We start from the raw sequence: 13,648 nt of genomic DNA, 5'->3' as shown, positions 1-13,648 counted from the left end.
TGATGATGTTCTCTTGTTGAATCAAATGACAGTGAGATAAATATTCATGACCCCAGCTTGAGCCACACAGATATGCCACACACACACACCACCTGATGTGAAATGATTTTACCTGAGGAAACACATTTTGGTTTATCTTAAGCATTAAATTCTTGTGATGTCTTATTTGATCATTGAGAAATAGACTGAGAAGTACTGAGCTTAAAAAATTACTCATACATTTTGGGGTGTCATATCCATTTCTTGAGAATTAAAATAGACTGAAATTAAACTGTTCCTTATTTTGTTGGGGACTCCCTGGTAACCCCTCAGGGAGCCTTGGAGGTCCCCAACACCCACTTTGAAAACCACTAGTCTGATCTACATCACAACTCAGAAGTAGGAAAGATTTTTGGGAAGGCCATTATGTCCATGTAAACACTATGATAGCTACCAAGACATATGTCAGCATTTCTAAAGCACACTGCTGGAGCTTCCAGGTGTGCAGAGAGAGTCAGGTGAATCCCAGCTGAACTGGCCAATTCCCTATTTCTCTCTGTTTCTTATGTGTGTAAATGTAATTTCACATAATCTCAATCTGTAGCTGTCCTGGAGTTCAATACAGCCTTCTCAAACATCATGCACAAAAACCACTGTAACCTCCACATCATGATACTTATCATGATTATGCATCGTTTTCATTGGCAAATCTAATCAAAACTAATCACAGTAAACAAAGTGGTCTTGTGGCTCATGTCATGCTTGCAGTACCGGGTTCTTATGCTGTGTTGAAGACAACTCGTAAATCAGAAAAAAAGGTTCCAAGTTGTTTAAAATGAACTTCCCACTAACTTCCCACTAAACTTCCTTCAGGCATCCATGTTTTCTCCTGCGTTACTCTGCAGCATGAATGCAATGAAGTGTAAAGTCGGAAATGTCCAGGTTGGAGTTCTGACCTCTGAGTCCTCTCTTTTCTTTGAACCTCTACCCCACTTATCTAAATTCTCATTAAAGCCTTACAAATATCATCAAAGGCTAAACATGCCAAGATCAAACTATGTATATCTTGACAGCTTCAATTTAAGTTTTTCAATGCAAACATTTTGCAACATGTACATGTGTAATGGGGCAAACTAACATGATACGGTATGAGGGAATCAATGTAAATTTGACGTTGTGGATGAAAAAAGCCCTTCACAAACATTTGGCCAAAGATATGCCTCTGAGCTGAGATCAAAGACAAACTCATGTCTGTAATATTTACCATATAATCACCAAGATTATTTAACTGAAATGTATCAGATGGATGACTAGCAGGAATTGGTTCTCCTTCACCACTCAGGAGTCATTTAGATATTACAATCTGGCAGTGATAACCATGGCAAATGGATGATGGAAGATGGTAATTATGCTGCAAGGCACATGCAAGCACAAGTTGGGGTTGTGCAGTATCTGATCTGCTGGATTACTGCGTGTTAAGAGTTGTCGTTGACTCGCACAATGAGCCCCCCTTTGAGACATGACCTCGGTCGGGGTCAGCCCCTCTGCCTCTCCTCCTCTGATCCCTCTCAAGCTTTATTGGGGCGAAATCTCATGGAAGCATGACTCTCACCCATTTATATGAGATTATTCTCTGTAACCCACACAGAGCGAAGCAGCCTGCACTCAGACTGAATGGAGCTTTATATTTCTTAATGCAGCAAATATGGATTAAGGCATTAATCCCAATATAGTTCTCACGATAGCTGGAGGAAGCAATTACCTTTAGCAGGCGCATGTTGTCAGTTATAAGCATTTATCTGCAACATTTGAAGTGTGGGAAACTTGTCTTGACCTTGGAGGATTTATTTCAGTTGCATTTGATGATATTTTTCCAGCACTGAATGCTTCTCTCTGCACACAGTTCTTCCTGGTTTTCACCAATTTCTTCAATAACTAGAAGTTATTGCTCCAGTCAACATTAATAATATTGATGCTGCTCTGGAAGGCAGCACGTTATTAGCATGAAAAAAAAAACATAAAAAATTAAAAATTGTGACATCTCTTTTTTTGTTGCTGATCCACCAAAAGCAGCCATACAAAAGGGGTCACACATGAAGTTCAGTTTTGGATTTGGATTGCAAAGTGTCCATCAGTTGAAACATCGCATCAGGTGGAAGGAAAAGATGAATGACATGTTCAAAAATGAGCCTTGACAAGGCTTACAAATTTGAGGAAACTCTTGTCTCAGTTTGAAGATCAGATCAGATACCGTGTGCCGATTGTAGTTTCAACAAAAGGTCACAGATGAAAGAAGATTTGACATTTAAGAAAAGGAACAAAAAAAAAAAAAAAAAAAAACTCAAATCGCTACTTATAAGAATCTGTTTTCAATGAGATAAAACTACACAGAGCTTAATGTCTTCTAATGCTACAGTTAAACCACAGGGCCCATCAGAACAAGCTCTTCATTACAGTTTATTTCCTGCACCAAAGGCATGCAGGTACATCATCCTCCTCCTCCTCTTCTTCCTTGTTGGTCATCATTCTCTTCAGCACCAGGCATAGGGTTTTGGAGCTTGAGACACACATTTTACCCATGAATGAAGGAATAAAGCCATATTTTCTGTTAGAGACAGTTAATATCGCACACAATCAATATGTCAATATCAGACAAGTGCCTTCTGCATGCAAAGCACTATGAGTATTTTAACTTCAGTGCAGCTAGAGGATTATGTGGAAGTTTATATGAGTTTGATTTGAAAAAAATTACGACATACAGTATATGGGATTACTGATCATAATGACATTATCATATTTGATTATTTATCTCACACAGCTGACTACAGATTAATTCATCGTTTAGATCCACAGTTTATTACAGTTGATAGCTACCTCATCCACTACTACATCTGCATATCTGTAATTTGGAAATGGCTATGAATTAGAGGACATACACTGCACTTTCTTCAGTAGCTTCTCACTCATAATTTGAGTTCTTGATATTTGATTTACAATATTATGTTCACAATCGACCAGGTTAAGCAAAAAAATGCAACAAAAACTCCAAACAAACTACAGGGGGAAGAAAAAAACAAATCTACCTTATTCAATTCAGCTCCATGATTTTTACATACCAAATGATGCTTTTCAGTGTCTGTTTTATGACTTCCATGTCTCATATTTCAGGTTGTTTCATGGTTGTCTCAACGCAACGACTTTAAAACTCTTGTCACGTACGTATCCATTATGCAGTATTTGTTCAAATGTTCTTACTTTTTTTCAGTATTCAAGGTTTCTGCCAGCACAATTATGTGCTATTCAGCTTTGGATTAAATAATGATGTGAATCTAAGTACTGTGCACTCCTAATATAGAGAGCGTGTGGTGCAAGGACACACATACTGGCAAATACAAACTGCAGAGTTTGAATAAACAGAAGAATGCTTTGGTGCCATGATAAATATGATGGTGTAAGTACCTCAGAAAGAGCTGCGCAGGAGCTAACATGGCTGCCACTGCAGTGCCCAAAAAATCTACAGCTGGTTGCTTCTTCATATTCCTCACTAGATGGCAGCATGGAGCTATTGTTTTATTTGTGCCATTTACCCTGATGTAACCTTTTGTCCTAAAGCCTATTACTGCTCCCTAACATGATGGTACAACATGAACACCCAGACTCACCGGATTACCGTGAGTCATCACCGTGATATTAACAGAACAGGGTCAGATGAAGGGTTTAATTCCAAATTGCAAAGCATCAATTACATTTTTTTTTCTACCTAAAATTCATGGCTTCATATGTCAAAAGATTTTCGTAGGGAAAGATTTTCAGGTAGCTAATAACTTACATTGTTCAGCAAGATTAACCTTCATGTCAGATGTTCTTGGGAGGAAAAGTCATTTTTCCTAATCATATCTTGGAATAAAACTGTTCAAACAATGGAGTAAAGTTTAGTTTGGCTGTCTGAAGTTTCTTGAGGCCCTCATGGGGTCAGCAAAACTCTTCTGAGAAAGTAAAAGTACAATATTCTGGCCTATGTTAGTCAAAATTTTAGAGTTACTGATCTCGTATCTGACTTTCAGAGCACCATTAGAAAATTGTTTAAAAAGACTTAAGATAGTAAACCTGTAGCGCACTTAACCTCTGAGAAACAGGTTAAAAATAGAAAGACGCTATGTCATTTTTATTTCTCTTAAGATGAGTCATCATGACTGAAACTCATGACAAACAAACAAAAAGTAATTTTGGATTACCCCCCTCACACACACACCCCTCCCCTGCCCTCCCTTACACACACACACACACACACACACACACACACACACACACACACACACACACATACACACACAAACACACACACACCCCTCCCCCAAGCCTTACCTATAAGATGAGTCAGGAATGTTTTGAATGTTTGTGTTACTGTGAAATATCCCAATGTTGTGCAAGTACCATGAGTCGAAACCTGGTGATAATGTACGGCAGAACGCATGTATATCTTCACCTTTTCACACTTAAAAAACGATTTTTTTTTAACTGTTTCTGGTTTCTTGGATATTTCTTAGACATTGTGATAAAGTGACAGCTGGTTGTTCAGTAAACCTGTTTGACTGGTTGCATTAGGTTAACTGCTTCAACTCCTGTTTTTTTTTTTGTTTTTTTTTTTTTTGAAGTAACAGTGAGCAGGAGTTTCCACATACGGTATACAACACAGAAAACAGTGGACATGTTACAGAAAATGAATACTGAAAAGCTTCACTCAACAAGAGAAAAAATAATTAAAACAAATGGTAGCCTTCATTCAGATCAGATGTTATGTAAATCTTCACCATCTTACCTGCACTCAAATATGCGCAAAATCCAACGTTAAATGCACACATCCAATTTACAAGAAGCCAGTGCACATCGGATAATGGCGCTGAACTGAAATTAAAAGGCGACATTAATCACAATGCCCATGGACTTCCTGCCCTACTTCCATGCTGTTACAGCGAACTGGTTCGAGCAAACTGCCATTTGAAAGCAGTTCACCCTAAGGGCACAACACACCTCAAAATAAAACCCTCGAGTCAGTCAGAAGGTCTGGATCATTTATGAAATCTCTGCCTTCAGCTACCTTAGGGGATTGGAATTTACTCTGATCAAGCATCCAAATAAAATTACGCGGGAGGGAGAGCATGAGAGTTTTTGAGTATACAGAAATCATCAGGTATATATTAAGATTAAAGCAGTTTGAAAAGGAGGAACCAAAGGTGGGGAAACATAAAAAGAAAAAGAGCCAATGGAAAGAAAAAAAACAAAGAATAAAAAAAATACTGTTCTTACGCAAACACAGTTGAGTAATTGAGGGTGAAGTGAGGGATAATACACACATTCATTTGTAGCTGGGCGCTGGTCAGTACAATCACCTTATTGAACCACAGGTGTGGTTAGGGTGAAATGCCTTTGCCCAGTTGCCCTGCAGTGATGAAAGAGCAGTTGTGACATAGGAGAGCATGTATCTCTCACTTTCGAAGGCCTGTTTTTCCAGGCACGAGTTCACACAGATTCAGTTTAAGGTGTTCAAAAAGCTGTTACATGTACAGTGTGTCTATGAAACGATTTGGCCACCCAAGAATAATTTTGTCAGAACAGTCCATTAGCAAAAACAAAATAAAGTCCATCTCAATGGGAAAAACATTTTTAAATAACAAAAGCCAATATCACCTGTGCATTAACCTGCTTGTATGATTTGTTGATTGATGTTCTCTGGAATAAAACAAAAGAATAAATACAGAAATTCCATATATTTGTATAGAAATAAATATAATGAGTTTTCTTTTACCAAGATGAAGGTCATTTGCATGGAAAAACGCTATCAGCAAGCTTAAGGGTTTCTAGAGGACAGCATTTCTCTCAGTAGCTTGCAGCAGAGATGGATGGATGTCTATATATTTTATATGCTTTTTGAGCTGTTGTCACTGACATATTATTGCTCATGGCAAAAATGACAAGCAAAGATCTCAGTCATTCAGTTAGTTCATTCATTCATTCATCTTCTAAACCGCTTATCCTCACTAGGGTCGCGGGGGGGTGCTGGAGCCTATCCCAGCGCACATAGGGCGAAGGCAAGGAAACACCCTGGACAGGTCGCCAGTCCATCACAGGGCAGACAGACAAACACTGACATTCACACACACAGTCATACCTAGGGGCAATTTAGCTTCTCCAATTCACCTAACCTGCATGTCTTTGGACGGTGGGAGGAAACCGGAGTGCCCGGAGGAAACCCACGCAGACACGGGGAGAACATGCAAACTCCACACAGAAAGGACCTTGGGTGGGAATCGAACCCAGGACTCACTTAGTTCTGAAGTTGATTTATTGTCCCCAAGGGGAAAAACCTGCTCACAGTTAGTATATACTGCACATGCATACTGACAATTACACATGAAAACAAGATCTTCCAGAGTGAGACAGAGCTGCATAATAAAATCAATGGCACAGAAGCAACAAAGCTGCACACACACAAATCAGCACAAGCTAGACGTCATTAAAACAAATTAACAACATGAGCAGAGGGTGAATCTATTTTTGCAGGGCACAGAAGCTGACAGAGATTAAGCAAAAATAAGCGGTTGATAAATACTGCGAACATAACTTTCATAATGTTAACTGCAACATATGGTACCTAATGTGGTGTTTCACTTGTAATTGAGTTTCATTAGTTGAGTGCTGGAGCCAGGTAGCTTCTGCTGCTGCAGTGAGTTGCTATTCCTGGATATGCCAACCAAATCCATATATACATTGTTTTATACTGTTAACAACAACAACAACAAAAAAATGAGCGCAACAATTTGGTGTCTTGTATATCCTCATATTTTATCCTGTGAATTTTTTTCTAAATTAAAAAAGATGGGCTTACACATTAACACACATGCACACACATCCAATATTTTCATGTTGCATGGAAATCAAGAGTTTACTGTGCAAGGTGATACCTGAGGTGTTACCTTTAAAAGACTAAAGCAACCAATTGAATGTAATCATATGTAATCATAGCACAATACATGATATGATGAGCCATTTGCAAAATTGAAGTTGATAATTATGTGACTTCTGCAAGTGTCACAGCATAGCATGGTAATATAACCCCCCTCTTTAATGGATTTGAGGAAGATTTAACAATAAACATCTGACATCTTCTAATACACAAACTAAACTTGGAACTTGATTTCTCACACAACTTCCATTTATGTGGACACTGTTTCCCATTTTGGATAAGATGCCTATTCAAACAGCATTTTTCCTCTTTACCTTTACCTTTACTTTTTTTTTTTTTTTTTGTCTTTTTTTTGTGTAACTGTTATCACAGTTAAAAATGGCATTATTCAGTCCGCCTCACTTGAACTCAGTGAGCTGCTAACCTAAGCAAACATTTGGGAATGACTACTAAACCTTTTTGTGTTTTCTGCTTATACCAAGCCTCTTAATATAACATTTATGGGTGTGTGCTTTGACTAATTCTAATATGGCTTATGACAGAGGCTCAGCTTTGTGGCCTATTGTCAAATAATGGGACTACATGATTCACTGTGCTTATTACCACTTTAAACCTAAAAAATAAATAAATAAATAAATAAATAAAATAAATAAATAAATAAAATCTGAGCTCTGCTGTTGCTGCTCCAAAGTTAAGTACATCTCATCTACATTTTCATTTTATTTAGTTTTATTTCATTTTATTATTTTTAATGTATTTATTCAGTTTTAATTGTACTTTGGCCACCATTGGTTGTTTTTAAATGTAGTTATAAATTAATTGACATGACTTGAAAAATGTCAACCAAAATGTAAACCAATTCAATTCTTATGGGGGGTAAAAAATGTCGTAATAGAATATAAACTGCTTATGACACAGCTAGTGTTTATCCCTTTCAACGTGCTGAGACTTTTTGACACACGTTACATTGTGTAGCACTGACTGAAACAATATGCTAAATGTCAAATCAACACATCAACACCACAGTCTGATCATTTCTTAGATGGTGCCACATCATATTTACCTCAATGTCTGATGGCAGCATTACCTGAATGCCTTCTATTTTGTTTACTGCTTACTCTGACAAATTTATGTGCTGAATATCCAGAGTGCAAATATATATATTTTTGTTACCCTTACAACTAAAGCAAACAAAAATATTGTAGTCATATTTAAGACCTGTGGTATTGCTGTATGCCTATTAGATTCTCTGTAATATAATTTTGTGACAAAAGCTGTACAGTTTGCCTACTTTTAATGTGGCAGTTGTATAGTATTATCAGATTTATTATAGAATTTTTTCATTCTAAGCTCATATTGACGTTTTCTGTCTATCTTATTCTACTGATCTATCAGTCCACAACAGATTGTGGAAGTTTGTGTTTATTTCAGGTAAACACCCACATCACGAAACTTGGGAGTCCGTGACGCTGCGTCTGATGACTCGAAACTGCGTGCGCGTCCCCGCCCACTTGTAACAGAAACCGCCTAAAAATGCTCGTCCCCGCTTATCCCTCCCCACTCAAGGTGCGGCCAAGGAACAGGTGCGTGAGGAATACCTGAGAGACCCCAGAGAAGATAACAAAGCATTATACTCTACTAACTTATTTTAGGGGGTGAAGAAACACCACTTCCTGAGTGAATTTATTAATAATCGAGCCATCTCCTTTGGAAGCAACCAAAAAGTTTGCAACCAAAGCCGTCAGATTTTGAGGAGAGAAGGATTTCTGTTTTAGTGGCAGGTGGACGTCGTCGCCTTTGTTGACTCCAATCACATCGCTCAAGGACTTTGAAATGGCCAACTCGGGTTTGCAGATTTTGGGCTTCGTCCTTTCCCTAATAGGCTTAATTGGACTGATAGTTGGCACCATTATGCCCCAGTGGAAGATGTCTGCGTATGTCGGGGACAACATCATCACAGCGGTGGCCATGTACCAGGGACTGTGGATGTCGTGCGCATTCCAGAGCACAGGCCAGATCCAGTGCAAAGTCTACGACTCAATCCTGCAGCTGGACAGTAAGTCTCTCTTTAGTCTGTGTCCAAAGGAAAATGGCTTAAACAACAACAACAACAAAACTTTAGCCTCCTAACCAAGATGAAAAGGTGTTTAAAATTTACCAAAGCTTAATTTAAGGCCCTGAAAGCCTTCAACGTTATTGTTGCCATCCCAGTGTCCCATAGGTCTTGTGTATAAGGTTGCTCATAAGTTGTTGCTTATAGGTTAATGTGTGTGTTTGTGTGTGTTTTACTTTCCATGACCAGGCCCATCAAATTGGTCTTAAACTGTTTGAGTCTGCATTGAACAGGTCTTAAAGTCTTAAGTGTGACGTGCTGAAACCTGTCCTGCATCAGGAAATTGTTTAGGCCTACCAAATTACCTGCACCTGTTGCTGCACTACACTGAGACTGACATTTCATTCATTTATACCATATTCACCTCTTTTTTTTTTTTTTTAATTTGGTGTATATTTATTTAAATGTTTTTTTTTTTTTTTTTTTCCTGTTAAAGGGGTTTTCCAACTTAAGCCAAATAATTTTCCACCCATGCAGAGCCTGAAGGCCTGCTTCATTTTCTGCTGTGCCCAACCTGTTCTGTCACTTATTAACTCCCCCTTTTTGTTAACTCCAAATGTTGGCTTCTCCTCCTAAAACTGCAGGCCCATCAAGTCCCACGTAAAGTTTCTTATGTAAATGTCAGTGGGTGACCTGACTGACCAGCTGGCACAGTGCCACTTTTCATGAATGGCAGAAAACCCCCGGAAACCCTTTTTTTTTTTTTTTTTTTTTTTTTTAACCTGATAGGTAGTCTTGCATTGACTTTTCCACCTAGACAATGATTATCCTGCCATTTTTCTAACACTGCAGGTGCTCCTCCTCTTCCTGTAAGGAGGAAAAAAACCCTCTTGAATGGTCCTGTATTGCATGGATAGTTGCAGGCAAAACACCATCATCACAGTCATCTGTTTAGTCAACATTTCTTCATAGTGGGCCTGCAAAACAGTTGAACCACCTTGCATCAATTTCAAATGGAGAGTTTTTGTCAACCTAGAGTTTCGATCAGGATTGTTGCCTTTGCATCTTAGTCCTCCGAAAGGTTTTGAAAATGTAGATGAAAAGAGACTTTTGTTTTTTTTTTAACATGGCGCTTTATAGCACAGGACAAAGCATTAATGTGTAGGCCTCACTTCCTGGTTGTCTTATGTAGCTGTGGAGTGGTTCTGATCTGGGATTGTTTGACCGGTTAATGTAAATAGACCTTTTAATGCCATTAAACGAGCTCTATTGCTAAATGAATAAGTAGGAGCATCCATCACATTTCCTTTTATTAAAATATGTTTTGATAAAATGATTATTTGGCTTAAAACAAAGTATTCTTAAGATCATGCGTACTGTCATTGTCTACATGGCTCATTCATTTATTAGTGGCAGCTCAATTGATCTTTGCATAGCAATTGCAGTAGACGATATTATGTATTCAAGATTCAGTCGACCCTCATTCTTTTTCATAAGAAAGCTTCCTTGTGTAGTCACGGTAGTGTGGGTAGTGCATGGCTGTCTTATTGAGTGCCTTAAATTTGTTCGATGTGTGTGTGTGTGTTAACTGTTGACTTGAGAGCTAACAGCGCACAAAACAGTCCAGACTGTTTGTATGACTATGTTTTAGTGGCTGTAAACCATTTTATCAAAACACTTGATAAGATGCCTGTAAAACAATGTATCTTATCACCTGTTCAAACATGAGCACAAGCCAGCTTTGATAAACATGGTGTGATTAAAGTAGCGGTCAGATATGCATGTGAATCAGCAATGGCTCCGTATTTAATCAGTTGAAAATCAACTAATACTAACAACTTCGCTTTAGGGGTGATATGAAACAAAACTGGCAAACTGTGGGATTTTTGTGCAACAGCTTAATTATGTTTGGATGCTGTTGCTATGGCACCATAATGAATAACATTATTGACCTTCAGCACCGGCTTATTTAATACACGGAAAGCCTGCGTTGTTCTTTGAATGCTAGTTTTCGGGCTAAGAAATATCCACCTGCTGAAAGGGCAGACTGTGAGAAGCTGAAACAGGGAGTGTCTTCCTCATAATGAAACCTGAAACCTGGTTAGACCTGTTCCTATACTGACTACACAGACACACACACACACACACACACACCCCCATCCCCTCGAGAGTTTTTCAGAGCTTCCGGTTAGAGCTAGTTTCTGTGGCTTGTTGTGAAGGGAGTGGCAGTGATACGCAAGAGACAGGAGTCTGTTTGACATCAGCACTATATCTGTTATTGTATATTTTACGTGAGCAATGTGTGTTTAGTCTTTAAAGCACAAAAATATATCTCTGTAATTAAGTTGGAGCTTTTTATGAACGTGCTAGACTTAGGAATGTAAGGTATTTCAAATGGCAATGAAGGCAGGGGTTTATTTTATTTCTTTATTTTTTTTAATCCCGGAAAAGCTTGTTAAGCAGACCGCATCCCTGAGCCTATTTGTTGACTGTGAAAGTGTTTGATTTTTGTCCTAATAAATGCACCCTGTCCTCCCCCTCCTATCCAGGTGCCCTCCAGGCGACTCGCGCCCTCATGATTGTAGGTATCATCGTAACAGCGGCTGGACTGGGTGTAGCCTGCATGGGAATGAAGTGCACCAACTGTGGAGGAGATGACAAGACACGCAAGTCTCGCATTGCCATGGCGGGTGGCGTCATCCTTCTGATTGGAGGTAAGATGCCATCTGATCTTGATTTCTTTTTCTTTTTTTCTTTTTTTTTTCAAATTTGATTTCTTCGGATTCAGTCTCAATAATATATTTTTTTTCCACTTTCCCTTAGCCTTGTGTGCCATAGTTGCTTGCTCTTGGTTTGCCCACAACATCATCCAAGCATTCTACAACCCATTCACCCCTGTCAACACCAAGTAAGTACAGGACAGTTCTCAATGAATTGCATCAAATTCTCCCAAATGTTCATTCACATTTTTTTGTAACTGTTTAAAATGAGGCACAATACAACTTGAAGTCTTGCTGATACTGCTTTGCTCTATACTTAAACTAAGCAACTTCTCTCTTTTTTTAAGGTATGAGTTTGGCGCGGCCATCTTCATCGCCTGGGCTGGAGCCTTCTTGGATGTAGTCGGGGGTGGCATGCTTGCAGCATCCTGTCCCAAGAGCAAACCCACACCAAAGTACCCCATCTCCAGACCCCCCAGCAGCAAGGAGTACGTCTGAGCAGGACGGGACCCACTGTCCACTTGCTTGAAGGAACGCGTTCACATTTGTACTTGGTCCAGCACAAAGTAATATTGCTGCAAGGTTTATCTGTTTGTTTGTTTTTTACTTCATGTTTTTAATTTTTTTCATTAAAGACGCCTACCCCGCGTTGTTGATATGTAAGATTATTATTTTAAACATAAAAGCATTAAAGTTTTAGATAATGGCTCATGTTTACCTCTGTCTAAAGAAGAGCAGATCACAAAGACATGCTAGTCTGATTTGTGTGCAGTGCCTGCTGATTTGTACTCTGTTTTAGTATACTGACTTCAAATCAGCTTAGTTGACATGTATAATATACTAACTGGAAATTAATGTGAAACTACCTGCAGTGGCATGTGATTTTATGTATTCATTACACATTTTTTCATATGCTTCATGCTCCAGTGTACAGTATGGCTGGTATATTGTAAGGATTGTATATGCTCTGAATTGTAATCACGGAAAAAGACAGCTCTCATACTGATGGACAGGCCAGTTACATAATTCAGACTTAATCAGTTGGCATGGTGCAATATTCCCACCATTGGGTCCATGCAGCGGTGCTTTATTTATATGAACCGTACAATTAATTCCCACGGTAGACTGTTTTAATCAAGTGCTTGAACCAGATGGGAACTCTCCATTGTGCTTTACAATAAAACAGCCTCCTGTAATTCAAATTGCCAAAGTTGATGCCGTCTAATACACAGCATGACCGATGTGGTGAGCCACTTGTTTCCTCCTGCTTTGTCGTAATTATGCGTGTCAGTGAAAGGGCTTGGGGTTTCTTGATGCTGCTGCTGGTAGTTTCACAGTTACTGTTGCCACACTAACCAGTTTCCCTTTTAAATATGTTCTGTGTGCATGTGTATGGTGTGCAATTTTCATCATGTACATAAAATAAAATCAGAAGTTGCATTGTTTTTGGTTGTGGAAATGCTGTAGAGGATATACATACACACCTTTTGCCAAAAGAGGAAGTAACAATTGAAAGAATTAACTCTGACACTCTGCCTCATGATCATTTTATTAAACTTGCGTGTAGTTTGTTCTCTGGAAATGTGAAAGGAAAGTTTGTGGTATGTGAAACAGCTTACAGCTTGGAGCAGAGTATGTTCCTCTGTGAAATAATGGCACTTGGCAGAGCATTAATTGTAATTGCACAGGTATGACCCTGCATTTATGGAAAACTAATAATCCATTAAAAGCAACATATTGGCACTGAAAAGACTTAATGGATAGAAACCTTTGCTGTATCCAGGTTAACAGTTTTGTATGAGGCAACAGGACTTGAGCTGAGGAGATGATTTTTCTTCTTTGCACCTCAGATGAAGCAGGAGTCTGTACTGTCAGACACCAACAGGGACATGCTTGTTTCTGGCAGGAGGCCATCTTGCTTTGGTTAGATGG

The 13,648-nt window shown here is 38.8% G+C and overlaps 1 protein-coding gene across 1 annotated transcript; it reads left to right on the top strand.

The window, feature by feature from the left end:
* Positions 1-8,488: 8,488 nt before the first annotated feature.
* On the top strand, positions 8,489-13,161 carry LOC115371954 (claudin-7-A-like). The gene is made up of 4 exons (XM_030069606.1): positions 8,489-8,999; positions 11,546-11,710; positions 11,820-11,904; positions 12,064-13,161. The coding sequence occupies exons 1-4, from the start codon at positions 8,777-8,779 to the stop codon at positions 12,212-12,214; spliced, it is 624 nt and encodes a 207-aa protein (XP_029925466.1). The 5' UTR covers positions 8,489-8,776; the 3' UTR covers positions 12,215-13,161.
* The last annotated feature ends 487 nt before the right edge of the window (positions 13,162-13,648 follow it).

The sequence above is a fragment of the Myripristis murdjan genome, chromosome 14 (assembly GCF_902150065.1).
Source record: "Myripristis murdjan chromosome 14, fMyrMur1.1, whole genome shotgun sequence".
Taxonomy (NCBI): Eukaryota; Metazoa; Chordata; class Actinopteri; order Holocentriformes; family Holocentridae; genus Myripristis; species Myripristis murdjan.
Note: the sequence above shows the minus strand (reverse complement) of the source record. Positions and strands in the feature narration are given on the sequence as shown.

Excerpts from the sequence above, each read along its gene's own strand:
- LOC115371954 (XM_030069606.1), top strand. The coding sequence starts at position 8,777 with ATGGCCAACTCGGGTTTGCAGATTTTGGGCTTCGTCCTTTCCCTAATA. Across the intron at positions 11,711-11,819 it reads CGTCATCCTTCTGATTGGAG|CCTTGTGTGCCATAGTTGCT; the intron begins GTAAGATGCCAT and ends ACTTTCCCTTAG. Across the intron at positions 11,905-12,063 it reads TTCACCCCTGTCAACACCAA|GTATGAGTTTGGCGCGGCCA; the intron begins GTAAGTACAGGA and ends TCTTTTTTTAAG.